Raw genomic sequence first — 27,928 nt, 5'->3', positions numbered from 1 at the left:
TTTCTTTCCTTCCCCCTAATACTATGGCGGGAGTCTTTTTTCCCTTTGTTTTCTAAATAAATTCTGCTTTGCAAACTGGAATTGTCCATGTGAAAATTCTTCTTTCATGTTGTTAGATTCACCGCTCATCAAAATGTTAGATTTGCCGACTGCCAGGGAAAGAATAATTCAGCCAAACATATGAAAAGATTTTAGATGGTCTTTATTTCAGGGAACCATGGTCACGGGACTCCCTTCCCCATGCAGCGGAAAGACAAGAAGGAGTGGGCTGCAGAGGAAGAAGAGCGAAGAAGAGACAGGGAAGGGGCCTTTGAAACTCTCCTTGACACTGAAGCCGAAATGGGGGTCACCTCGGCCCTTATCGGTGGGGGGATATGGGTCTGTGCCCCTCATTGGTGCAACGGTGGCTTCACAACCTGAGGGGCCCACCAGATTTCCACCATCTGTTCTAAGTCTGGTTGGAGGCAAACTCTGCCCTTCTCCTGTTACCGTGGTAACCATCACTCAATGCTGCCATTTTAAAATTTTTCACAATTTTTATCTGAAAAGTGGAGTTACAGAGAGAGAGGGAAAGACACACAGGGAGGTCTTCTACCTGCTGGCTCACTCCCCAGGTGGCCACAATGGCTTGATGTGGGCCAGTCCAAATCCAGGAGCTTCTTCTGGGTCTCTCACATGGATTCAGGGGCCAAAGGACCTGGGCCATTCTCTGCTGCTTTCCCAAGCACATTAGAGGGAGTTGGATAAAAAATGGAACAGTGCAGAGTCAAACCAGCATCTAGGTGGGATAACTTAGGCTTAGCTTGTTATATTATAGCACCAGCCCCATAACTCTGCGTTTCTAATAAATGAATACATCTTTAAAAAGAGAAAGAAGAAATCTTTGAACCAAGGAAAGGAATGGAGAAGGTAAAGCAACTTCAAAAAAGCTCATGGAAAATGAAGTGAAAAAAATTATCTTGGAGCAATTTTTAAAATCCATGCATACTTTATTCATAACATCCCTTTTTACTTAACAGGAAAACTTTAAGGAAAAGAGAAAGAGTTGTATAGTCATTGTGTTTGGGAAAAAGGTCAAGGTTAAGAAAAAGCCCTGTGTTCCGTAGTGAGGTCTACAGGGCTAGGTGTCTGCTGTCTGCAAGCACTGCACAGGTGTGGAGGATACAGGATCAGGAAGACTCGGTCGCAGCTGCCAACGAGCTCACAGGCTGGCAGACATGAGTTGGCACAAGGCGGTGGCTGCTCAGGAGGAAACCTGTGCCCTCCAGGCGCTGTAGGGGAGGAAGAGAAGACTGACATCTGAAAGGAAGCAGGGCAAGCGGGGATGCTGACAGCCATCCAGTCTGCTCAGAGGGCTGGGGAACCTTGGGGGTGGCAGGTGGAGGAGGCCTGTGGAAGGCTTCTAGGATGATGGACTGGGGGTCTCGGGCTTGTACCAGTACCTCCCGGCTGTTCCCTGGTGCTCTTGCAGGCCATCCAGGCTGCCTATTCACCTTGGTCTCCACCCTTACTTCGCAAATTCCTCAGCTTGACCTCATCTTCACCTTCAGTCCGCTAAGGAGTGAGCTCTGTAACTGCAGCCACAGGGAGGAGAGACAGAGAAGATCTTCCATCCGCCGATTCACTCTCTAAGTGCCAAGTCCTTTCCAACTCTTGGCACCTGACTGCGGACTGACTCGGTTCCGACTGTTGCCGTCATTTGGGGGAAGGGAGGGAACCAGCAGATAGAAGATCGTTTCTTTTTTGTCTCTCCTTTTCGCTGTAAATCTGCCTTTTGAATAAAAATAAGTAAATCTTTCTAAAAAATGCTTTCTGGTAAAATTTAAAAAGAAAAAGTGCTTTGTGGGTCCAGCACACTAACCTAGTGGCTAAATTCCTTGCCTTGCATGCACTGGGATCCCATATGGGTGCCGGTTCATGTCCCAGATGCTCTGCTTCCTATCCAACTCCCGGCCTGTGGCCAGGGAAGGCAGTTGAGGACTGCCTTGGGACCCTGCACCCACATGGGAAACTAAGAAGAAACTCCTGGCTCCTGGCTTCAGATTGGATCAGCTCAGCTCCGGCCTTTGTGGCCACTTGAGGAATGTATCAACAGACAGAAGATCTGACTCTATATCTCCTTCTCTCTATATATCTGCCATTCTAATAAAAATACATAAATCTGAAAAAATGCTTTGCAACAAAATATTTCAGATTTTTTAAATTGGAAAGTTGGATGTACAGAGGAGGACAAAGAGGAAGATCTTCTGTCTGCTGATTCACTCAGTTGACCACAATGGCCAGAACTGAGCTGATTTGAAGCCAGGAGCCAGGAGCCTCTTCTGTATCTCCCACACAGGTGCAGGGTCCCAAGGCATTGGGTCGTCCTCCACTGCTTTCTCAGGCCACAAGCAGGGAGCTGGATGGGAAGCAGGGCTGCTGCGACACAAACCATATAGAATCCTGGGGCATGCAAGGCAAGGACTTTGGCTGCTAGGCTATAGTGTTAGGCCCAACAAAATGTTTCTTCATTTTTCTATGACTTTCTGAAAGCTCTCTCTCTCTTTAAGATTTATTTATTTATACTGCAAAATCAGATATATATAGATAGGGGCAGAAAGAAAGAGAGGAAGATCTTCCGTCCAATGATTCATTCCCCAAGTGACTGCAACAGCTGGTGCTGTGCCAATCCAAAACCAGAGCCAGGAACCTCTTCTGGGTCTCCCATGCGGGTGCAGGGTCCCAAGGCTTTGGACTTTATCCTTGACGACTTTCCCAGGTCACAAGCACAGAGCTAGATGGGAAGTGGGGCTGCCGGGATTAGAACCGGCACCCATATGGGATCCTGGTGCGTTCAAAGCGAGGACTTTAGTCACTAGGCCACCATGCTGGCCCTGAAAGCTGTCTTTCTTTTTTCTTTTTATTTTTTTAAGATTTGTTTTGATTGGAAAAGCAGATTTACAAAGAGGAGAGATAAAGATCTTCAATCTGCTGGTTCACGCCCCGAGGGGCCACAGTGGCCAGAGCTGAGCCATTATGAAGCCAGGAGCCAGGAACTTCTTTCAGGTCTCTGGTGTGGGTTCAGACTTACAAGGCTTTGGGCCATCCTCTGTTGCTCTCCCAGGCCACAAACAGGGAGCTTGATAGGAAGTGGAACAACAGGACACGAAACAGCACTCCCATGGGATCCCAGTGTTTTTAAAATGAGCATTTAGGCATTAAGCCATCGCGCTGTGCCCCTGGAAGTTCTCTCACACAGAAGCCTCCCTAATGCCCTTCAAAATCACTACTCCTTCTCTTTAGAAGGACCCCCATGGGGTCCTTAATGTTCTGGAATGAATTGCACAACATTGTGAATACACAGAATTCCACTGAATTACATGCCTCACTTTGGTTTTGCAATTGGGTATGAAATAACACAAGAAAACGACGTTTACTGCTTAAATGTAAGGTCAGGTAGCTGGTGCTACAGGGCTGGACCACTGGCTTCCCTCTTGCCTGTGTCCTAAGGCACAACTTGCTCTAGTCCTTATCAAACTCCTTTTCTAGACAAAGGCAACCTGGTCATGCTGGATCTAAAGCCACCACCTGTGGACCGCCAGGACCACCATGACAAAACAGACAAGGAATGAACTGTCACTGATTTAGTGACAAGCCTTGGCATCTGACACCAGACATGTGCAGCTCTGTTGGGAGTTTTCCATGCCAGCACCCCCTTTCTGGTAGTACCTTTAGCATGCACTAAATATCTTCATCCAGCATAGCTTCAGATTCAGAAGTTGGTCAACTTCTCCATTTGGTACCAGGGACAAGGACTACACTTTCCATAACATTTTAAGATGGTAGATTTTTATGTGATGGGTTTTCTACACAATTTTTTTAATGATAAAATTTTTTTTTTATTCCCCCCACCCCTCCCCATATCCCTCCCCCCATGGTGGATTCCTCCACCTTGCTGCATAACCATAGTTCAAGTTCAGTTGAGATTCATTGCTTGCAAACACATGCCTAGCATAAAGTTCAGCGTCTTATTGTCCAGATAAGTTCAGTGGCCTCCTGGGGAGACCTTCTATGGTCTGAAGATAGGTCTAACAGAGTAAAGATCCGGTCGGTTAAAAGCCCCAACAAGGCCTCAGTATCAATATACAACATTATGGAATTAATTGACATAGTATTGGGTAAACAATATGTTAAAAATAATGCAAGTTCCATTCTTCGAAACATCTGGGTTGATAAAAAAATTTAAACAGTAAGCACCATTCTGACTTCTAGAAGAACCACATGCCAACTTTGTCTATGGAACTTCTTATAAACAGAGTCAGAATATTTTGTGTCTGTGCTTTTATTTATTTATTATGCTTCTTTTAGAGAAAGAGCACTGCCATCCACTTGTTTGTCCCCTCCTCCCCCCACATGAGCAGGACTGGGGCCAGACCCAGATCCAGACCTAGGAACCCATTCCAGAGGGTCCATCAAGGTGGCAGGTACACAGTTCCTTGAATCAACACTGCCTCTCAGGGTCTGTACTGGCAGGGAGCTAGAGCCAGGACCCAGGGCTAGAAAGAAAACCCAGGCACCCTGATATGGAACATGGGTGACTTAGCTGGTTAAATGCCTGCTATGTGTGTCTGCTTTTATTAATTTATTTTTTTAAGATTTATTTTTTTATTTTTATTGGAAAGGCAGATATACAGAGAGGAAAGACAGAGAGGAAGATCTTCTGTCCGATGATTCACTCCCTAGGCGGCTGCAACTGCTGGAGCTGAGCCAATCCAAAGCCAGGAGCCTCTTCTGGGTGTCCCGCGCACGGGGGTGCAGGGTCCCAAAGCTTTAGGCCGTCCTTGACTGCTTTCCCAGGCCACAAGCAGGGAGCTGAATGGGAAGCAGGGCTGCTGGGATTAGAACCGGTGTCCATATGGGATCCTAGGCGTGCAAGACAAGGACCTTAACCTCTGCGCCATCGTGCTGGGCCCAATTAATTTATTTTTGACAATATGTTAGCGAGACTCCCAGACACTTCAAATTGAAAACCAGAGAGACATAGAGGTAGAGAATCTTCTAGCTCCTGAGCACTGCCCCAAACACTCACCCCCAGCCAGGACTGGGCCAGGCTGAAGCCAGGAGCTCCAAATTTAATCCAGATCTCCCACCTGGGTGGTAGGGACCCAATTACTTGAGCCAGTTACCTTCTGTGTCCCCAATTGCACATTAGCAGGAAGCTAAAATCAGAGCAGAGCCAGAACTCCCACCCAGACTCTATGATGTGGGGTGGGGGTGTCCTGACCAGTATCTTCACTATTGGCCCAAGTACCCATTGCTTAGACATACTGTTCAATACAGTTGCAGTTCTTTTATCTTTATTCCTATATGCTACTGTTTGACTATAGTATCATGCATCCTTTCTACCACTGATGGACATTTGGGTTATTGCCTATTTCTGGATTATTAAAATAATACTGCTTAGAAAATTCTTCTCCTTGTTCTTAATAGAAAATGCATGCATTTCTGTTGCAAAGGTAACTAAATCATGTACATTTTAACTTCTGGTTGTTGTTTGAAAGGTAGAGAAACTCATAGCTCCTAACCACTGACTTACTTATTAAAGTTTATTTATTCATCTTGGAAAAATAGATCACATTTAGGGAAAGAAGGAGAGATAGAGAGAAAGATCCTCCATTTGCTGGTTCACTCCTCAAATGGCCATAAGGCTGGAGCTGAGCTGATCTGAAGCCAGGAACCAGAGCTTCTTCCGGGTTTCCCATGCAGGTGCAGGGTCCCAAGGCCATCCTGTACTGCTTTCCCAGGCCATAAACAGGAGCTGGATAGAAGATGGAGCAGCCGAGACATGAATCAGCCCCCATATGGGATCCTGACACTTGCAAGGTGAGGATTTAGCTACTGAGACATTGTGTTGGGACCCCTGATTCACCTCTAAAATGCCACCAACAGCTTGGTTGGTACACACTGAGGCCAGGAGCTAGGACCTCAGTCTGGGTCTCACATTTAAGTGGCAGAGATTCAAGTACTTAAACAATGACTTACAGCCTCCCAGATTGTGTGTCATCAGGAAGCTGGAATCAGAAATGGAATCAGGGGTTGGTGCCATGGTGTAGTATGGCTAAGCCTTTGCCTGTGGCATCAGCATCCCATATGCACATCAGCTTATGTCCCAGCTTCTCTACTTGTGATCCAGCTCCCTGCTTGTGGCCTGGGAAAAGCAGCAGAGGATAGCTCAAAGCCTTGTACCCCTGCACTCACATCAGACCCAGAAGTAGCTCCTGGCTCCGGATTGGCTTACCTATGGCTATTGCTGTCATTTGGGTAATGAATCAGCACATGGAAGACCTCTCTCTCTGTGTCTTTCCTTCTTTTTAACTTTATCTTTCAAACAAAAATAAGTGTTTACTTATTTATTTTTTAATAAAGAAATAACAACCAGGACTCAAACCCAAGAACTCTCACGTGGGGTATAGGCACTCCAAAAAGCACTGCAAGGGATATACCAACTGCCCACACCTTCATTGTTGCTGTTTCAAGGAACATATGGTGACACGGTTTTGTAACCTTTGCTTTCCATTCACTACTCTCCAACATCTTTCCATACCAGTAAGCATTCCATGATAACCCCTTTTGACAGTTACACAATAGCTAGTAGGGGATCAGGGGATCGGCACAGCTGGGGTCCCATGAGGAAGAGAGAAGTGGAAGGGAGGAAGTCAAGGAAGAAGACAGGGCTGGATTATGGAGACCACAGGAGGCTGTTTTCCATTGCACTTTATTCCAAGTGCAATGGGAAACCACGGGGCGGATTTTCAGCAGAGAGGGGCATGGTCTAATTTGAAATTTTCAAAGATCACTCTGCCTATTCTGTGGAAATGAGTTCCAGGGATTTTTCTCTCTCAGGAAGGCCACGTGTTAAAAGAAAGACAACTACAGAGGAAGATCGGTGAAGGCAAAAATTTTAAAAAATATAAGATTTATTTACTTCCATTGGAAAGGCAGATTCAAAGAGGAAATGTAGAGAGGAAGATTTTCAATTCACTGATTCATTTCCCAAGTAGCTGCAACAGCCTAAGCTGAGCCGATTCAGAGCCAGGAGCCACAAGCTTCTTCCGAGTCTCCCACGTGGGCGCAGGGTCCCAACACTTCGGGACATCCTCCACTGCTTCCCCAGGCCATAGCTAGGAGGTTGGATGGAAATTGGAGCAGCTGGGACAAAACTAGCATCCATATGGGATCCGCTATGGGATGGAGCTTGGAGGTGGAGTTTAGATAGCATGTCGGGCCTAGTGTTAGTAAATTTTTACATGAACCTTTCATAATCTCCAAGTGAAATGACTGAGTCCAAGTCTGAAAGGGTTTGGATGAGTCAGTTAATCCCCAGAAGGACTGTCACTACCAGGGTGACCCAGGGGCTAACACCTCCACCATCCAGCTTACTCCAATCCCTTCTTGGCCCTTTTCCCATTTGCTTCTCTGTCTTGGGTGTTTCTTCTCAGCCTCCTCCTACTTCCAGAAATTCTTCCGTTTCCACCCAAGGCATTTATATTCCCATGTTCTCTGATGGTGGTTAGTCCTCCCTCTACCTCCTCCAGCCCTGTTCTGGTCTCCCATGCCTTGCCAGGTAGAGAGCTGGGTGTGTCTTCTCTCCCAGGCAATGCTCACAGACCCCTTAGCATCCTATCACATTCTCATAGTACAGGTGACGGGGTACCTGGTTCAGGGTCAGTCATAACCATGTGTCCCTAAGGCCAGCAACAAGAAATACAGTTCCCATGTTGCTCCCTCCCTCCATGCACTGCACTTACCAGCTCTCACTTTCTCCCCAAAACTCAGCTCTCCTTTTCTAAGTCATTCTCTTTTTCTTTTTCTTTCTTTTTTTAAAGATTTATTTTATTTTTATTGGAAAGGCGGATATACAGAGAGGAGAGACAAAGAGGAAGATTTTCCATCCGATGATTCACTCCCCAAGTGAGCACAATGGCCAATGCTATGCCGATCCGAAGCCAGGAGTTTCTTCTGGGTCTCCCACACAGGTGCAGGGTCCCAAAGCTTTGGGCTGTCCTCGACTGCTTTCCCAGGCCACAGGCAGGGAGCTCGATGGGAAGCGGGGCCGCCAGGATTAGAACCGGTGCCCATATGGGATCCCAGGGCGTACAAGGCGAGGACCTTAACCGCTGCACCATTGCGCCGGGCCCAGTCATTCTCTTTTTTAAGTGTTAACACAGACTGGGACCAAAGTTTGCAGTCCTGCTCAAAACTCCTAGCATTTTGAACAGACACATGGAAATTGTTCACTGTGTGATGCTTTACTGCGCACAGACATTGTGCAGTGACCAAATCGGGGTGATCCTCTCTCTAGCCGCAAATGATTACAGCAAAAATGTTCAAAAATCCCTTCTCCTAGTTTTTTTTTTTTTTAAGATTTATGCATTTTTTAAAATTTTCAGATTTATAGAGAGAAGAAGAGAGAGACAGATCTTCCATCTGTTGGTTCATTCTCCAAGTGGCTTCAACAACCAGAGCTGAGTCAATCTGAAGCCAAGAGCCAAGTGCTTCTCCCATGTGGGTGCAGGGTCCCAAGGCTTTGGGCCATCCTTGACTGCTTTCCCAGGTCACAAGCAGGAAGGATGGGAGTGGAGCAGCCAGGACAAGAACCATATGAGATCCTGGCACACGCAAAGACAAGGACTTCCAGGCCACCACACTGGGTCCAGTTTTCTTTCCTTTCCTTCTTCTTCTTTTTAAAAAATATTTATTTATTTTTATTGGAAAGGAAGATCAGATTTACAGAGAGAAAAAGATCCTCCACCTACTGGTTCACTCCCCAAATGGCTACAACGGTTGGAGCTGAGTTTGTCCAAAGCCAGGAGCCAGGAGCCAGGTTGCATTCACCCCAAGCTTCTCCCCAAGAAGTGCAGCCCAGACAACTCTGCTAAACAGCACGATTTATTGAGCAGGCAGATAAGCAGACTAGCTGGCTGAGGTCAGCTCTCCTTTCCTTCAGAGAGTGATCCCAAGGTGAGAGTTAGATGGGTTTTTATACAAAGAGTGAGTTCTACGGCCATGGGAGCCAGGTGAGTTGGACAGCCACAGGAGGCTGCCATGGGAACAGGGGTGGACAATGGGTGGGCTACAGTAACCACAGGAGGCTGCCATGGGGACAATGGGTGGGCTCAAGCAGCTACAGGAGGCTGCCATGGGGACAATGGGTGGGCTACAGTAACCGCAGGAGGCTGCCATGGGGACAATGAGTGAATACATCATACAGTATTGATTCCTAGAACTGTGGGTTGTGACAGGGTATGTTACCCCTTGTGATCTGGTCCCCAAAGCAAGAAAGTGGCAAAGAACTTTGTACAGAGGCATAAAGAGCAGGTTAGCAAACTTATGCAGGTCTGAACCGAAGTGACTCCATTTTGTGACTGGATTTTATACCACGTGAGTGCAGGGTCCCAAGGCTTTGGGCCGTCCTCCACTGCTTTCCCAGGCCACGGGCAGGCAGCTGGATGGGAAGTGGAGCAGCAAGGTCATGAACCAGTGCCCATATGGGATCCTGGTGCTTGCAGGCAGATCAGTGAAGTGATTGTGCCAGTCCCTCTCCTGGTTTAGAAGAGTATACATTATTGTTACTGACAGTGACGTCAGAACTTCGGAGCTTCATTCTCCTGTTGCTCAGTACCCAGAAATCAACCTTTCTCCAGCACTTGCTCCCCACCACCCACCCTCCCCAGTGTCTAGTAACCACCAAGTGACCTCTATGAGACCCACGTGCTTAGATTCTGCACAGCATGAGAGCACACGGCACTTGTGTGTTTCCTGTGCCTTGCTTCTTTGGAGTGGCTTTTTGGTCTTACTTGTTCTTAACCTAAAGCCCACATTCTTAACCGTGGCTTTACATCTGTCATGGGTGGCTGTCTCTCTGGTCTCCTTTACATGGAGGACTGGGCAGGTTCCTCCAGGTCTCCTGAAGCCCCTGCCCCCTGCCATCCCAGCAGCACATCTGGGGACCGTCTCCTCAGTGTTGTGTGCTCCTAATTAAATCCTTCCTAAACTGTACAAATGGTGTGTTTGTGGGCATCCTGACTGACTTGTGAAAACCTCTTGGGAAAGCACAGAGGGAAGCAGGGTGGCATAAGAGGGCATGTATTTCTGGCCACACCCAGGAGCTCTGACTTTCCCTGGGACAGCCACTCCTTTCCCTACCTGTAAATCAGGGATAAATAAAGCTGCTGACTTTGCAATGGTGTTGGGAGTTTAGAAAGTTGCAACATATCTTGGCTCAGGAAGTGCTCAGTAAATGGGATTTCTTATCAGTATTAATTTTTTTTTTAAGTTTTAATTTGAAAGGCAGAGTTAGAGAAGCAGTGACAGAGACAGATCTTCCATCTGCTGGCTCACTCTCCACGTGGCCCCGACAGCTGGAGCTGAGCCGATCTGAGGCCAGGAGTCAGGAGACTCCTCTGGATCTCCCATGTGGTTACAGGGTCAAAAGCACTTAAACCATCATCAACCTTTGCTGCTTTCCCAGGTCACAAGCAGGGAGTTGGATAGGAAGTATAGCAGCCTGGACACAAACCGGTACTCCTATGGGATGCTGATGTCCCAGGCAGAGGCTTCACTCACTATGCCACAGTGCCACACTCTCCCCACCCCCCAACACCAGCCGCCTTTTTTCTTTTTTTTTTTTTTTTTACCTACGGCTTGCACACCAAGGTGACATGTGGCTAAACGTGCAGGCTACCCAAACAAGGCAAACCACGCCTGAGGTGACCAGGAACATGACCCAAGGCCCAAACTGGCCACATATAACTCTTCTGCAGACTGCCCGAGTGGCCCGGTCAGCTTCCAACAAAGGGTAACGCATGTTGGCTCAGGGAGAAGAGGCCAGGGACGAACCCAGCAGAACCCAGCGCAGGCCAACACACCAGGCCCTGGCAGAACACCAGCTCTGGGTCCCTGGAGCCTTTGGCCTTTGTGATAGCGCCATCTAGCACGCGCTTCGTGGGCACGCCCGCCTCCTCCGGCAGCGCCAGGCCCGCTGGCTGACTGGCCGGCTGCAAGGCGGTTAGCTAGGACTGCGACTTGGGACGTGGGGCCGTCCGAGCCTGCACCTCTGTCTAACCGCTATGTCAACGCTATGTAGACTGGCGCTGCACTCCTTCCATAAGCTTGGGACCTCCGCGATCTCGCCCAGACCCGAGATCAGCTGCCGAGTACAACCCTTTCCCGCACCTCCCCAGGATACTTTGTGGTCGCCTAGTAGCCGATCAGGGAGTGAGCACCACAGGCGTTGGACGAGGGTGGGCAGCAAAGGGGCTGACCCAACGCCCCACGCCCAGGGCTGTGCTGGAATCCCAGCCCCTGGCATCTCAGTGCCATACACCTTCTCCCCCACCACACGACCCTCAGGGTGGAGAGAGCGCACGCCATGGGGCCGTGGCGGGGTGACCACCGCAACATGCACCAATCCCGATCGATCGCACACTGAGCGCCCGGCCAGAGCCGCAAAGAGGGTCCCGTGCGGGGAGCGCTGGGGAGCACGCGGCGCCGGGCCACGTGACGGGGGAGCGCCTGCGAAAGGGTGCGCGCAGGCTCGCACGAAGTACGTCAGCACGCACGGCGACGCTGGCAGCCGCGTGCCCGGAGCTCGCGTCACCCGTGTCGGGTGGCTGACGAGCCTGAGGGGGCGGGAAAAGTCGGGGCGATCACGTGGCGGAGGCCCGAGCGGGGAGGTCACGTGAAGAGGGCACAGAGGCGGGGCCGCTAGCCGAGGAGGAGGGGCGCGCGGCTTCCGGCGGCCGAGGGGGGGGGGCCTGTCCCGGAGGTGGCGGCGGCGCCATCTTGGCGAAGGGGGGATCAGGAAGTGCGGACCGCGGCGGCGGCGGCGGCGGCGGAGCCCGGAGCGGAGGCCGGAGGCTCCCGGCCCGCCGGCCCCGGAGCGGAGCGGAGCGGAGGATGCAGCAGCCGCAGCCGCAGGGGCAGCAGCAGCAGCCGGGGCCGGGGCAGCAGCTGGGGGGCCAGGGGGCGGCGCCGGGGGCCGGGGGCGGCCCGGGAGGGGGCCCGGGGCCGGGGCCCTGCCTGAGGCGGGAGCTGAAGCTGCTCGAATCCATCTTTCACCGCGGCCACGAGCGCTTCCGCATTGCCAGCGCCTGCCTGGACGAGCTGAGCTGCGAGTTCCTGCTGGCCGGGGCCGGTGGGGCCGGTGGAGGGGCCGGGGCCGCGCCCGGCCCGCACCTCCCCTCACGGGGGTCGGTGCCCGGGGAGCCCGTCCGCATCCACTGCAACATCACGGTGAGGACCCCGTCGCGTGCGCCTCAGGGAAGCGGGGCTGGTCAGGCACTCGGGATCCCCTCAGTCGGCGTGGAGCCCTCCGAGGGCTGTGGAGGCCGAAGCCCCCTTGATGTGTGGGGGGAGGGCTCGGCGCGTCGTGTCTCGGGGTCGCTGTGGGTTTTGTCGCTTCAGCGTCTGCCGTGCACTTTGGCGTCTCTTCCAATGACCCCTGACGGCCCGGGCTGCCCCGACATATGGCGCCCTGACTGCCCACCCGGACCCCAGGCTTTTCCTGACTGGCGCTCCTTTGGGCCACTTGGGCCCATAACTTTAGCTTGGTCCCCTCGAGGAGTGTCCCTTTCTGTCCCTCCCCCTTCTCCCTTTGCATCAGGCTTCCAGACCTGTGCCTTGACCCCAGCCGGAGGGACCTGGCACGGAGCTCGGTCCTTCTCAGGGGTGCCCCTTGACGCGGGTTCCCTTGCCTCGGGCTGGTGCCACCTGTGGGATCCCTGCTCAGGTGTCGCTCCTGCCACCCCTCTTTGCTTCCTTTCACCAACTGAGTGTGCCCCGCGCAGGCTCCTGTCCCCCCTGTGTAGTCCCTCTACTAGTGGTGTCACTTCTAACTCTCCTCTTGTTGACACTCCTCTCCCCCACTCTCCCCGGTTGTTCTCTTCCCTGGCAAGGATGTGAGGCCACAGGTCGGGTGGTCCCCATCTCCTGAGCGGTGACAAGTTCCCTTTCTCCTTGGCAACCATCATTCCATGTTAGGCCTCCACACCTCCTGCCTCTGTGCACCCCAGCACTCCTGGAGGAGGAGGGTTAGCCTTGGATACACTGTGGGTGTGGTGCCCCTGCTCTTATGATCCCTTCCAAGCCAGGAGCTGGAGGATGGTCCGCACACAGGTCAACTGAATGGACAGTCACGCTTGAGCCTAATGAGGCATGGGGGACCCATGTACACTTGAAATGGTGCTGTGCCCTCTGACTGACCAGGTCAAGGTTTAGTGAGCTGAGACACCTCACCAGGCTAAAGTTACCTGCTGTCCCCCCGCCCCCCCAAAAAAACTCAGTGTGACTTAATGTCTGTGTCCTCCCTCCATCACTCTTATCCCTCCTGTCTTGCACCAAAAAGTTACATTGAAAGGCTAAGGTTGGCCTCTTTGATTATGGCTTTGCCTCTAGCTTGAAGGATTGGCCTGTGTGGGAAGCTCAAATTTTAACTTTGTTCCCAAATGAAACTTCTAATTCCTCAGGATTCTGCCCTCTCCTCCCTTCCCAGACCAGCTGCCCTTTCAGTTACCAGAGGCCATCTCCTCTTGGCCTGACAGGAAGTTAGTTTAAGGGGTTCATCAGCGGGACTCTGTGGTTCCCAGGAAGGAGCTGGCCCCCTCAGTTCGGGCAGATGGGGAGTCAGGTCCAGCCCTATTTGGCACAGTGGCTCAGGAATGCTGGGAATGTCAGCAGTGTGGGCCTTTTCCTTGCGGCCCGCCATGTGCAGCCTCATGGTCCATGCCTGTACTGAGAAGGTGGCAGACCTCTAGGGGAGGGGAGGATTGACCTCAGAGGGCCTCGGTTGGGAGTGGGTTGCGGAGATGGCTCCTGGCATTTTCTGACCCCTGGCTTCTGCAGATGTGACCCTGTGTGCAGCCCTCCTTCCTTGGTCACCTGTGGTCCTGGCTTTGTCCATGTCAGTGTGGCTGTGACACCAGGAGCCCGCCCTCCAGCTGTTGTGGAGTTGGAGGAGTGAACAGGCTGGTAGCCTCGGCCCTGGAGCCAGTGCGGAGCTAGTGCAGGCCTGCGGGCAGGCCTCTCACTACCAGCTGAGTTTGGCTGTGCTGTCCTGCCTGCTTTTGGCTTCAGGTGGCTTCATGAAGTGGGTCGTGCTAGGGACTGTTTGTCCTGCTAGGGAGTGAGTTTGTTGGGGGAAGCTGCTTGGTTAGACACCGACCCGCCACACTGAGCTTGTATTGAGCATGGAGGTGAGGAAACAATGGGACTCTGGTGTTGGGGGACAGAGGGCAGGCAGATGACAGAGCTGCCTGTGTTGACCGCTCTCCTGCTCTTTTCCCTTCAGGAGTCCTACCCTGCCGTGCCCCCTATCTGGTCGGTGGAGTCTGATGACCCCAACTTGGCTGCTGTCTTGGAGAGGCTGGTGGACATAAAGAAAGGGAATACTCTGGTGAGGGGGCCTTGGGGTGGGGGCACGTTTGTTCCTATGAAGCCCATGGCACAAAGGCATCCTGTTAAAGGGAGCTGCGGCTACAAAGTGGGTGGTGTGCCAGCCTGAACCTTAGGGGGCAGACTTCTAAGGGGAGTTGCTTACGGAAGCCCAAGGAAGACATCTGCTCCAGCCCCAAGATGGACCTGCCAGTAGTCTCATTCCCACTGCCACCAGGCCCGTAAGGCTCAGGGAAGCAGGTTACCCTCGGGGGTCTGAGCTGAGAGCTCATCTTGTGCCTGCTGAGAGGGGAGTCCTGCAGGAGCGCTTCGTAATCCTGGCCCTTACCCCCAGCTATTGCAACATCTGAAGAGGATCATCTCCGACCTGTGTAAACTCTATAACCTGCCTCAGCATCCGGATGTGGAGATGCTGGATCAGCCCTTGCCGGCAGAGCAGGTGAGCAGCAGGAGGGGCTGTGGGCCCCACTGTGCAGAGCAGTTCCCACCAAGTGCACTCACCTCGGCAGGAGTTTCTGTTCACCCCATGCCCTCTCCACCTGCTTTTGCAGCTGAAAGTCTAGCCAAGTGAGACTGCAGCAGCTTCATCTGTCTTTCCCAGCACAACTCACTCTGCCAGGCAGTATTCCTCATGTCAGGAGAAGAGAAATCCTTACCATGATCTGAGCAGGAGCTATTGGTGGCCATGGAGTGGGGTCCAAACCCTATTTAGATCTTAGAATGCAGTTATTGGTCTGGAGATGGCCAGGCAAGGGAGGGGTGCTGAGGAGTGCTAGAATGGAGACAGGACAGGGATGAGACACCACTGTTCGGCTTGCTTTCATTTCTTTGGCATCTGGTAGGAGGAGAACGCTGGGCTGGTAGTAAAATCTTTCCCTGGGCACTTAGATCCACTCATATCTGGCTGCTGGAGAGTGCATAAATCATGGGTGGGTGCACGGCCTCCACCCTGAGGGCTCAACAGAGTAGCCAGAGGCTACACACCCCCCCTTCCCCACACAATACACTAGGGCTCAAGTCTGCATCCTCCCCTCCCCTCTGCAGTGCACCCAGGAAGATGTGTCTTCAGAGGATGAAGATGAGGAGATGCCTGAGGTAGGCATGCTGCCCCAGTGGCATTGGGAAGCACTGGTCAGCCACTGTGTACAGAGCTGCACTATGGAACTGGGGGGAGAAAAATGTCAAAGGCATGGAGACAAGATCTGCTGAGGCAATAGCAGTGTGGGAGGTGGAGGAGTCGGGCTCCCATGTCCAACCATTAGAGTCAAGGGGAGATGGCTTTGGAATCCCATAAACCTGGTGTGAGCGCATCTCCCCAAGCCACAGGTGTATCTGTAAAGTGGGATGATAACAGTTATCGGGGTGCTTGTCTTGAAGATGCAGTAAGGCACTGCGCATGGCCTGCTTCGTGTGCTGCTCAGTGAAGACGGAGTGAGCTGATAAATTCTCTGCACAATAGAACGTTATGGTTAAGAACTAGAAGTTGACAGCCAGACAGAAACTGATTCAGATCTCAGCTCTACTCAGTGTTCTGTGGCTTGGGGCATAAGTAACCTTGCTAGGTCTCCACTTATTGTCAGCTGGGGATCGTGATGGAATAAGGGTACAAGGATATGGTGTTTATAAGAATGAAGTTAGCAAGGGTGTGCAGCATGTAGTGCCAAAGCTGACATGTTGGCTGCTGCTGTGGTGGATGGCATAGCATCTTCACCAGAGGGAAGATCACCCTGGTCCCTTTGTCCCTCAGTATGGGATTAATGTCCCAGGTCCTGTAACCTTGTAAGGGGCCTGTGACCAACAGGGCTGGTGATGCTGCCACCTCGCAAACAGACAGCAACCCCCATGCCTAGGAGCAAACCCTGCTCTCCCAGGGCGGGGAAATAGGAGTGGATGCTTTTCTTTTCTACCATGGGCCCTGCACTGTAGGGAGGGGAGATGAAGGATTTGGGAGAAATTCTTTAGACTTGGAACCTTGTAGATTCTTTATTATTATTATTTATTGTTCATTTATGTGAAAGAGTGAGTTTCCATCCTTTAGTTTACTCCTCAGATGACTGTCAGCTGGGCCTGAGTCAGGCCGAAACCAGGAAGCCAGAACTCTGTCCAGGTCTCCCACATGGGTGGAAGGGGCCCTCACACTTGGACCGTCTGCTGTCCAAGTGCATTAGCAGGAAGCTGGATGAGAATTAGAGCAAGTGGGACCTCATATGGCATTTTCATATGGGACGCCTACTAGGTCTTAAGATACTGGTAACTCTTGGATACAATAGTCACCTGGTGAAATGAGCTTTGAGTCAGTTTCAGGCCAAAGTCATTCTGTTGGCACTTGGAGGTATTTCCCCTGTCAAGGGTCAGCTGTAAGAGAGCTGGAGCAGGCCAGTCTGGAGAGCAAGAGGGCTGAGTTACAGACTCAAGCCGTAACCCCAGCTTCCCAGCTGTCTGGGTCCTTACTATAGTTCTACTCTAGCTTTACTCAGCAGGAAAAGGTATTGGCTTTATGCTTCGATCAGGGTGCACTCAGGACTGGGAACTGTTCCCGAAATGGGAAGGGTGTTGCATTCGTCAGACTTAGGTGGTCCAGGAAGATAATGGTCCTTACCCACAAGCCACATGGATTTCTCTGTTCTCCCATCTAGGACACAGAAGACCTAGATCACTATGAAATGAAAGAGGAAGAGCCTGCAGAGGGCAAGAAATCAGAAGATGATGGCATTGGAAAAGAAAACCTAGCCATCCTAGAGAAAATTAAAAAGAACCAGAGGCAAGATTACTTAAATGTACGTGCCTTGGAGGGAGAGGTTGGGTGAAGGGCCAGGTGGGTCACAGCTGGAAAGTAGCCATCGCGTCTCAGTCTGAGGGGCACTCTTGTGAGTGTGCCTAACCCTGCCCTACTTTGTGGGCAGGCTGCCTGACTGCCCCTAAGACGTAACAGGTATATTTCCCAAGCACATGACCAAGAAAAGTCTGTCCTGCCACCTTTGCAGGGTGCAGTGTCTGGCTCGGTGCAGGCCACTGACCGGCTGATGAAGGAGCTCAGGGATATATACCGATCACAGAGTTTCAAAGGCGGTGAGTGCACCTGAGAGAGCGCCGCCGGCAGCACGTGAGGGGGAGAGCCCTCTGGCCTGAACCCGGAGCCCCCGTGTCTCAGTGTGGGGCGGAAACTTCAGGGACCATCAACTAACGTGGTTCATCTTCTAACACCTGCCGTCTTCTTCCAGGAAACTATGCAGTCGAACTCGTGAATGACAGTCTTTACGATTGGAATGTCAAACTCCTCAAGTGAGTGAGGACTTGGGATTGCAAGGAAAGGGCAGTGCCGTTCAGCATGTCGCTTTCGGGGTCTGGAGTGGGTATGGGCCGTGGTCATTCTGTCTGCTAACCTCTGGGAACGGAGGGTGTTTCCGGAGCCCCTGAGTAGGGCTCAGGAGCTGAGGCCTGGCTCATTGCTTTATAGAGTAGACCAGGACAGCGCTTTGCACAACGACCTCCAGATACTCAAAGAGAAAGAAGGAGCCGACTTCATCCTCCTCAACTTTTCCTTCAAAGTAATTCTTCAAGCCTTCGCACTCCCCTCCCTGGCCCGTCTCCCCACCTGCTGTGTCATGGAGGCCGCTTGCCTGGGCCCTGATTGCTGTCTCTCTCTACCTCTCTCTCTTAGGATAACTTTCCCTTTGATCCACCGTTTGTCAGGGTTGTGTCTCCAGTCCTCTCCGGAGGGTGAGTGGTGACTGGGTGAGGGGCAGGAGGTGGTTCCTGAGGCCGAGAGGGCCTTGGAGCTTGCTCTCAGCACAGCTGACCCCCTTTCTTCTGCAGGTATGTTCTGGGTGGAGGTGCCATCTGCATGGAACTTCTCACCAAACAGGTAGGCCTTTCTCCTGGCTGGATTCCCCTGAGCCAGGCCAGGCCAAACTGTACCACACATTCCCCGAAGGATTGGGCAAGAGGCATAATGTGACTCTTTGATTGCACCAGACCAGGCTGGGCTGCCCCCACTGACCTAGGCTGACAGCTGGTGACTCTCCTGGGAGGGAAGGACCAACGCCAGGCCTGCCGTGGGAGGTGGCTGTGTGCCTGGAGAGCGGGTGCCTGTCAGGCAGCTCTGTCCTGACGTGTGCTGTCCTCCCCGCGCCCAGGGCTGGAGCAGTGCCTACTCCATAGAGTCGGTGATCATGCAGATCAGTGCTACGCTGGTGAAGGGGAAGGCACGAGTGCAGTTTGGAGCCAACAAAGTAAGGAGCCCAGACCCAGGCACAGGGAGGGCGGGCTTCCAGCAAGCTGGGGCTGCTGTATGGGAGGTCCTAAGATGATAAGGCCCACGGGCTGATGATGGTACTTGCTGAGGTCTGAAATGCCTGCAGTGGACTGGGAGAGGGAAGAGTGTGGGGCCATGCCCTGCCTCGGGGAGGGAACCTAGTGCATGTGTCACCAGAGCAGTGCTGGGAGCCGGGACCCCTGGGTCTTGGGGTAGCGGCCTGGGAGGTGTGCGGCAGCAAGGCCCCGGCCAGCCATGGCCTGATCTGGCGGCTTCTTCTCCCCAGTCTCAGTACAGTCTGACAAGAGCACAGCAGTCCTACAAGTCCTTGGTGCAGATCCACGAAAAAAACGGTGAGGCTGGAGCCAGCACTCTGGAGGCCCCGGGTGCTTCCTCGCAGCCAGACGGCAAGGGGCCCTGTGAAGCGTTCCCAGCCATGGATGTGGCACCTGCTCTCGTTTTCTGTCCAACTGATCCTCTCAGAAAAGCATCCCTGGTTGGATCATGGAGGGACGTGGTGCTGCCCCTCTTACGACCACCCTACGAGAGCTGCCCTGACACCCTCCCCCACCTTGCGGCACACGTTGGGCTCACCCATCCCGTGCAGGCAGCTCCTCCACTTCCGTACCCTTGCCCACCCCCTTGTCAGGAGCTGTGTCTCTGGTGCTGGGAGTGTCCTGGGCAGTTGGGACAGGGAGGCCCGGCGTCAGCCTCCTCCTCACTGTGTGTAGTTCTCTTTCTTTGCAGGCTGGTACACACCCCCAAAAGAAGATGGCTAACCGTGGAGTGTCACCCTCCTCCCTCCCCAGGCACCACTGGACCAATTACCTATGAATGCTGTATTTGGATCTCACGCTGCCTCTGTGGCTCCCCTCTCCTTTTTCCTGGACGTGATAGCTCTGCCTATTGTAGGACAGTGATGGCTATTCTAAACGCTAAGGAAAAACACACACCGAACTGTCTCAAGTACTCAAGACTGACTTACCAGACCAACCAGCCTCCTCGCTGGAACCCTTGCTAGCAGGCATTCTTCTCAAAGAAACTCTCGAGCCGCCGCCTCTCGCCGGAAACTCCGCTGCGCTCCAGGCTAGAGCCTCCTTACCTATGCTATGGATTTTTAATTTATTTTCTCTTATTTCATGTACACTGCTTTTTTTGGTTACAGTGTATGATGGATGTGTATGGAAAAAAATGTATCTTTGGGAAAACAATTACAGTTTGTTAATTTGAAGATGCTGGTCTTGACTCATCTTTATTTTTATCCTCACATCCCACCCCACCCCCATCCCCGAACTACTTGGGAGGTGGGGGGAGGGGCCAGGTCCACTGCTGCTCTGGGAGAGGCCACACGTTGCTGCTGAAGCTGGAAGAGCAAGGAGCGGAGGCATGCCCGGGCCACCCCTGGAATTCTCTGGAAGGCCTCAGAAGCACTGGCGCCCTGCTGAGCCACAGCGCAGGAGGCGGAAACAGTCACCTTCCTTCTCAACCTACTCTTCCCGGCCTAGAGTGTGGGAACGGAAATGAGGCTCGAGGGCCTGCTGCACAGTACAGCTTGTAAGTGAACCGTGCAGGGCTGGGGGTGCAGCTGCCCAGGGGTGCACACTGACCTGCATCTCAGCAGCCGGCCTCTACAGAGCCTTGACACCAATGCTCATTGTCTCGCCGCCTCCTGGTTGTGGTCACTGGTAAGCGCTGCCCACTTTCCTCGTGCTCTGCTGGGTTCTGTGAAAACAACGTGGCTGTGCACCACGCAGCTGAGTTCTGAGACGCGTGCCTCAAGCCTCCGATCCGTGGATCCTACTGGAAAAAACTAGCTTGAAGGGTGGTTGTTCTGTGCAGCTGTGTCACGCCAGGCCTGGAAAGGCTGGCCAAGAACCCACAGTGAACACCGGCAGTGCTGTGACAAGGTGCATGCCGTCGCAACAGGCTGGGCAGGACTTGGGCTGTGGCCAGCATGCCCCACTTTTCTTGGGCAGTGAGTTCACTCTGGGGCCAAGGCCGCCTTTTATTGCCCAGAATACTGTAAGACATTGGACAAAGCCCAAAGGGACAGAGACCACAGGCGGCCAAGGGAAGACAGAGAAGCCGGATCCGGGGACAGCTGCCTGCGGTCAGGCCGGACAGCAGAGGAGTGCTACACAGCCTTGAGACGCTGCGGTTCTGACAGCACCACGGCATGGTGCTGCTCTGACTCCACCCATCCCTGCCTGCCCGAGGGTGCTAACACCTGCTGAGGGGACACGGGAAAAGCCATCCCATGGCCCTCTGTGGTGCCTCCTGACCCCAGCATGCGCTGGGGGCTGTCCTCTGTACAATGGATTTTGTAATGTATTTTTTTCTCATCTACCAAAGGATGAAACAAATAAAGTTATTTAAATAGTTTGGCTCTAATCAACTTATTTAAAGAATGGAGTACAGTCATGTGCCTGCATGTGCAGCCTGTGCCCAGAGGGGCCACGACCTTCCCTGCTGAGGCTCGCCCTCCTTCCCCCGGCCCTCAGAGTAGGGGTCTGGTGAAGATACGAAGCAAGGAGCTGAGGCCAGGGCCTGGTCACCTCCTCTCTCCTCCACACTAGAGGGCAAGCTGAACAGGGCATGTCCAGCTGCTGCCCACACCTCCCACGTACACCTCTATCCCAGGCTGGCACTGCAGTGCCACAGTCTCACCATAGCAGTTTTCATGGCCAGTCATGCCAGTCTCCAGGGACTTGCCAACATTGATTTACTAAAGTGATAGTTCATTTGGTTCAGTGCGCTCTACTTGATTCTAATGGAATGCCAGAACACCAGGCAGATGGGGGTGGGGGGTGCTGCCATTCGCCAGAATCCACCAGGGCAGCTGCCACCGGGTACAAAATAGAGGTGCAGGGGTTGGGTGGAAGTACGCTGGCTGCCGTAGGCTTTCACCTGAGCCAGAGTGTCCCAGCTTTGGTTCTGACATGGGTGCCTGCATACGGACCTGGAACCGTGTGACACAGAAACATCATGCTCTTGTGAGAAGTGAGCTCAGAGTAAAGGCAAAATAGAAGTGAAACATCCAGGACCTTTTTCATTTCTAGGACATCAGGGGCCAAAGGGGCATGGGAGGGCAGGGCAGTGGGCCGGACCTGTGGCATGCAGAAGCGGGAGCAGGCCATGTACAGCTGGTATTTAAAGTACACGCTTGAGGATTTGTGACCGGGAGACAAAGAGAAGTGATGGGAGGGTTGTCCCCAGTGTCTCCCCAACCCCTGGGAACGCCTCAGCTTGGTCCACCTGGTGACTGCCGAAGGTGTGCAAACACATGGTGTCTGGCAGAGACCCTGAACGCCAGTCAGGGAAAGCAGCCTGCAGACGTGGGGAGCTTCCCTCCCAGTTCACGGCCTCAAATGGACAACCTGACCCAAACAGCATCTGCAAAACAGCCCAGCAGAGCCTGGGCAGCACCCAGCCACACCTGGCTGGGGCAGGAGGCGCACAGGAGGGGAAGTGGGGCAGGGCCCCAGGTGAGGCCTCTGCTGTGTGACAGTTCTGCCCAATAAGTTTCTGCCAATTTTGGCCAGCTCCTTGTTGCCTGGCCAAGTGAGGTTGTGGGAGCCAGGAGAGTAAGAGAGGTGGGGGGAAGCATCGCTGCCATTACTTTTATGGAATCATGGGTGTCTGGGAATTTGTGTTCTTCACTGGGGACAGAAAATCATGTTCACTCGATTCAGAGCCTCCATGGGGGGAAGATTGAAAAGCAGAAGTGTGAGCCCGGCGTGGTAGCCTAGTGGCTAAATCCTCACCTTGCACGTGCCGGAATCCCTGTGAGAGTGCTGGTTTTAGTTCCGGCTGCTCCATTTCCCTTCCAGTTTCCTGCTTGTGACCTGGGAAAGCATTCGAAGATGGCCCAAAGCTTTGGGACCCTACACCCCCATGGGTGACCTGGAAGCGGCTCCGGGGTCCTGGCTTCAGATCTGCTCTGCCCCAGTCATTGCAGCCAGCTGGGGAGTGAAGCAGCAGACAGATCTTTCTGCCTCTCTCTCTGTATATCTATCTTTCCAATAAAGAAAATATATTTAAAAAAAACCAAAAAACCCAGAGGTGTTCATCAGAGAAGCTGGCACTCTCAGGCCAGAAGGAGGAGGCCCAGGGAGGGCTAGGAGCCCCCTCCTCGGGCAAGTGTTTAGCAGTTAAGATGCCCACATCCCATAGTGGAGTACCTGACGCCTGCTAAGGTAGACCCTGGGAGCCCCGTGTGATGGCTCAAGTGATTTGGTTCATGCCACCTATGTGGGAGACTGGGATTGAGTTCCTGATTTCCAGTCCCCAAAATTGAGAGGGCTGAGGAATTAATTGGTAGATGATAAGCTCCTTCTCAAAGAAAAGGGCTTTAAAACCCACCGTTCTCTGATAGGTCTTCCCTCATGCAACGCCTACCACCCTGCACCTGCCCCCACACCTCGGGACGGCTCACGCGCATCAAACAGGCTCCCAACACACTCCAGGCTGCTTTGGCAGCATGAGCCGTGAGGAAGGGCCAATCTTCACCTTTCTGAATTTCAGCTGCCAGACTGACCCAGCCCTCTGGCGGCTCAGGTCCAGCAGAGCTCAGCACGGCCCTGGCACCTGCGGGCTGAGCGCGCTGGTCTCAGCGCCAGGCAGGGAGCTGCTCTCCTCCGGGCTGCCCTCCAACACTCACAGCCTGGGCAGCTTGCTCCTGAGCCAGGCTACTCCCTCACCAGGCTGTCTCAGCCTCTCCTCATGCAATGACCAGAGGTAACCTCTGGGTGGCGCCTTCTGCCCACAAGGCACAAGTGCTGCCTGCCTCCCAAGGGACCCTGGCACCGCACCTTCAAGAAATGCTTCCTGGTCTAACTTCGTGTGTGTGTGCACACACGCATCCTGTGTGGGGTTGAGGAGAATCCTTCACCTTTCCTAAACCCCCAGGATCCTTCACTCCAGGACAAAGAAGAGGCCTCTCCCTTTCTGGGAAATGGAAACTGAGGCGCCAACAGGTGTCTGGACCTGCACAGGAAGAACACATCAGGAGCTGAATCCCGAGTTCAGCGCACACCTCAGTCACTGGTTTTCAGTTCCTAGTATCCTCTGGCAGCAGGGCCATCTCCCAGTGAAATCCAGCAGAACTCAAAGCCAGCAGCATCACCCCCCCCCCCGTTTTTTTTTTTTTTTTCTAAAGTCAGATATACACAGAAGAGGAGAGACAGGAAGATCTTCCGTACACAGATTTACTCCCCACGCAGGTGCAGTGGCCAGAGCTAGCTGATCCAAAGCCAGGATCCCAGAGCCTCTTCCCGGTCTCCCACGCAGGTGCAGGGTCCCAAGACCTTGGGCCATCCTCCTCTGCTTTCCCAGGCCACAAGCAGGGAGCTGGATGGTAAGCAGGGGCCGCCGGGACACAAACCGGCGCCCATATGGGATCCTGACCCATGCAAGGCGAGGACTTTAACCACTAGACTGCCGTGCCAGGCCCAGCCGTCAACAGCTTTAAAGCTGGGACGTCCTCCTGTCCTTTCCTTGCCCTGAGGACATTGCCCCTCCACGCGGCACCTGAGGATCTTCTGGGCGTAAACCGCCCAGATAGAAGAGAACCTGACCCGCCTCCACTGCCCACTGCCCCACCCTCACCCCAGGCGGCATCTCTGAGGTCCTGGAGAAGAGGTGTGGGATAACTTAACCTTCCTCCAGCATGAATGGCTGAGCCGGTGTGGGGTGGTCCAGAAAGTATCACTGTCCAAGCAGCACTGTGGCCTCACGGGCATGGGAGCCAGTGGGACAAATCAATGAACAAGACCACAGCCCAGAAATCCACCCTGTCCAGCAGCCAACGCCTACCCCTCCTCCCCGGTGCCACGCACGCACCCGCAGGCTTTGCCCGAGAGGAGTACAGATGGCTCTGTCCGGGCACTCCTTTGGGCGGGGAGGTGAGCCTGAGGAAGGAAGGGGACCACAGCCCAAAGGAGGAGGAACCAGGGAGGGCAGAGCGGTGCTCCCCACAGCTCTGCCCGCCCTCCAACCTGTTCCAGGCGTGGTTGGAGTCACCCAGGTGGTTCTGGGCCAGAACCCGCCCCCGAGGCAGGTGCTGAACAGCGACTACGTGTTCCGGTGCCGGCTCCAGGGGGGCGCAGACACATGGCAGACTCACAGGTGTCACCTTTCCTGTGAGTACCTAGTCCCAAACCCTAAGGGACCTGATTGTGGCTGGACAGGGAAGCCAGGAACAAAAACAAAGGCCATCCTGGCCCAGCCCCCTGCACCACACTTGCCCCAGGGAGATTCCCCTCCAACAGCTGGAAGGGCCAGAGCTCTTCCGGGGAGCCTGTACCTTAGTAACGTGTGCAGCCCAAAAGAAGGGTGTCACCAGCAATCCCATGTGCCACAGGTAGTGGATGAGGTCCTGGAAGCACTTCCGGAGCTGCAGCATCAGAAAGCAGCCAGGTGTTGGCGGGTGTGTGTGGGGGGAGGGGAGCAGAGAAACAGGTGCATGAAGAGGGAAATGGCTGCAGTCCTGTGGGAGGATGTGGGTGGGTCACCCTTGGCAGGACAGTCAGCCAACTCCCACCAGGGGCAGGGAAGAGCTGTACCCAAGGTATCCTGCTGCAGAAGGAAGGAAGGGCAGTGCCAACAGGCACAGGGGCTGGAGGGTCCAAGAAGGGAGTGGCAGACCACTGGTCAAGGGGACAGGGAAACCATCCAAGCTATCCACAGACACTAGAGGGCCAAGGACAGGCTGAGCACGCCGCAGCGGCTCTTCTCTACTCATGACCTGCCACCATGACCTTACCCCTGGCCTGGGCCACCGCTGCCCTGAAAGGCAATGCAAGGTCCACGGGGGTACCGCAGCACGTGGAGGCATGCAGGTAACTGGGCCTCCCCCACCCCGCCCCTTCCTTCTGTCCCAGCAAGAGGACTGACATGGAGGGCAAGAGGCTCCCAGCCACCCAGAGCCAGGGCCTGAGGCAGTAGCTAGCTGCTCTGGGGACCAGGGCACTGCTAGGAGGGGGCCTTTGACCCTGCTGGTCTTTCTACACCTCATCCGATGGGATCTACCCAGAAGGCTGCTGTTCCATCTCTTCTCATGCAACTGTGTGACCTCAGCAGTGAGCTGCACACACTAAAAGACTGATGATTGCCCCTGGCCTCTACACTGCTCTGTGTCTAGCCACTGCTGGGCAGCACCTGGCACTGTAGTACCGTGCAGGTCCCCAGGAAGCTCATTGCCCATTCCCGTGGATGCACTGGCCTGCCCGTGCTATCCCACCCAGTGGGCCTGCCTCCCTCCCTCTCTCTCTCTGTCTATCTCTCTCTTTGTTTTTACAGATTTATTCCTTTATATTGGGCAGTTAGATATACAGAGAGGAGGAGAGACAGAGAGGAAGATCTTCCATCCAATGATTCACTCCCCAAGTGACCACAATGGATGGTACTGCGCCGATCCGAAGCCAGGAGCCAGGAGCTCTTCCAGGTCTCCCACATGAGTACAGAGTCCCAATGCTTTGGGGCGTCCTTGACTGCTTTCCCAGGCCACAAGCAGGGAGCTGAATGGGAAGCAGAGCAGCCGGGATTAGAACTCTCTCTCTCTCTTTCTCTCTCTCTCTCTCTGGATATACTTATTTTTATGGGAAAGGTAGATTTGCAGAGAGAAGGGGAGACAGGAGAAAAATCTTCCACCCACTGGTTTACTCCCTAAATGACAGCAATAACAGGAACTGAGCTGATCTGAAGCCAGGAACCAATAGCTTCTTTGGGTCTCCCATGTGGGTGCAGAGACTCAAGGCTTTGGGCCGTCCTCTGCTTTCCCAGGCTACAAGCAGGAAACTGGAAGGGAAGCAGAGCAGCCAGGATATGAACTGGTACCCACGTGGGATCCAGGTGCTCTTACAGATAGACTAGCCAGCTGAACCATTGTGCTACCACCACCACCCTCCTTTTTTTTTTTTTAAGATTTATTTATTTTCTTTGGAAAGGCAGATTTACAGAGAAAAGGAGTGGCCTGACTCTTCATTGATATACCAGGAACAAGAGATGGACAGTCCCTGTGGCTGTCCCTCCCTCATCCTCCCGTTACCCTTACTGTGATCGCCCAGCAAAACACCCTAGGCCACCTTCCCCATCCTGTAGGGACCTTCCCCACACACAGAAGACCCTCCGCCTCTGCTCCCTGCACACGGTTGTCCTCAGGAGTCCTGACTGCTTCCCCACCCTTCTCTCCTCTCAGGCCTTCCGGAAAACCCTGCTGTACCAGGGCTGGCCGTGACCTTGGTGCCACCAAGGCCAACAGCCACCTCTCTGTATCCAGCTCGCTGACAGGACTCCACCCACCTCCTCTTTCTGTATATACATCCCATTCAGCCTACTCCACGCTGGCCCCATCTGCTGCCTTCTGCTGCCCCCAACCAGGGCTGGCCCCCTTCCCAGCTGGACCTCCACAGGCCAGCACGCCCCAGCCCAGGCCTGTTGCTTATGTAGGGGATGCACCACAGACTTTCCAGGCTGACCTCTCTCTCTCTCTCTATAGAATCACACTCAGACATGGAGCTGCTATGGAGATCACAAACTCAGGGTGCCCATGACAGACCCCACCCAGGCTGTATCAGTCCATCTTTATCAATGAGGTCATAAGGGAGCTGGCATCTCTGGCCAAACCCACCTTGCCCTGGCTCCTGCCCACATCACCCTGAGCACCTGATTCCTTCAGACACACTGGGCCCTGGCCCTTCTTTCCCTCTCTCCATCCCTGCCACTCCAACGCCAGTTACTGCCCGCTATCAGATGACGCCTACACAGCTTCCAAAGAGGTGGTGGATTTCCTACTGTCCTAAGGCGAAACCAACTTAGCATGAAACAAACTCTTGGCTCACTCCCACCCCCAGGCTCATTGTGAAGAACCCTGGTGTGCGTTAAGCCAAGGGAGTACACATGAAATGATCTGGAACAAACCCTCACTGCCCAAGCCTTGGCTTCTGCTTCTATTTCATGAACGCTCCTGCCTGGATGTGAAAGTTGAATGGGGTTGATGTATTTTCAGGTCTGGTACACGCAGGTACTTGAACACCAGCAGCCCTAAGGCAGAGCTGTTGGAAGTGTGGCTTCCTGGGTCTGCCTGGGCACCAGGCCTGGTTCCCGAGCCAGCTGGCTGCCTAATGGCAGCTGAGCTACTTGATGCTTGTTTCTGCAGAATGGGAACATAATGGCACCCACTCATGCAAAAACTCTCCCTCCAGCAGAGCATGGAAGAAGTATTATTATTATTGTTATTTATTT

At 53.4% G+C, this 27,928-nt stretch overlaps 1 protein-coding gene across 1 annotated transcript; it reads left to right on the top strand.

The window, feature by feature from the left end:
• The first annotated feature begins 11,869 nt into the window (after window positions 1–11,869).
• UBE2Q1 (ubiquitin conjugating enzyme E2 Q1) lies at window positions 11,870–19,916 on the top strand. Its single transcript, XM_040998532.1, has 13 exons — window positions 11,870–12,273; window positions 14,327–14,431; window positions 14,765–14,869; window positions 15,475–15,525; window positions 17,067–17,207; window positions 17,415–17,499; window positions 17,652–17,712; window positions 17,888–17,978; window positions 18,092–18,150; window positions 18,247–18,295; window positions 18,567–18,662; window positions 18,972–19,038; window positions 19,433–19,916. The coding sequence occupies exons 1-13, from the start codon at window positions 11,938–11,940 to the stop codon at window positions 19,462–19,464; spliced, it is 1,278 nt and encodes a 425-aa protein (XP_040854466.1). The 5' UTR covers window positions 11,870–11,937; the 3' UTR covers window positions 19,465–19,916.
• The last annotated feature ends 8,012 nt before the right edge of the window (window positions 19,917–27,928 follow it).

Source organism: Ochotona curzoniae, unplaced genomic scaffold (assembly GCF_017591425.1).
Source record: "Ochotona curzoniae isolate NIBS_2020 unplaced genomic scaffold, NIBS_Ocur_1.0 scaffold_1037, whole genome shotgun sequence".
NCBI classification, from domain to species: Eukaryota; Metazoa; Chordata; class Mammalia; order Lagomorpha; family Ochotonidae; genus Ochotona; species Ochotona curzoniae.
The sequence above is the reverse complement of the archived record's forward strand: the minus strand, read 5'-3'. Positions and strand labels throughout refer to the sequence as shown.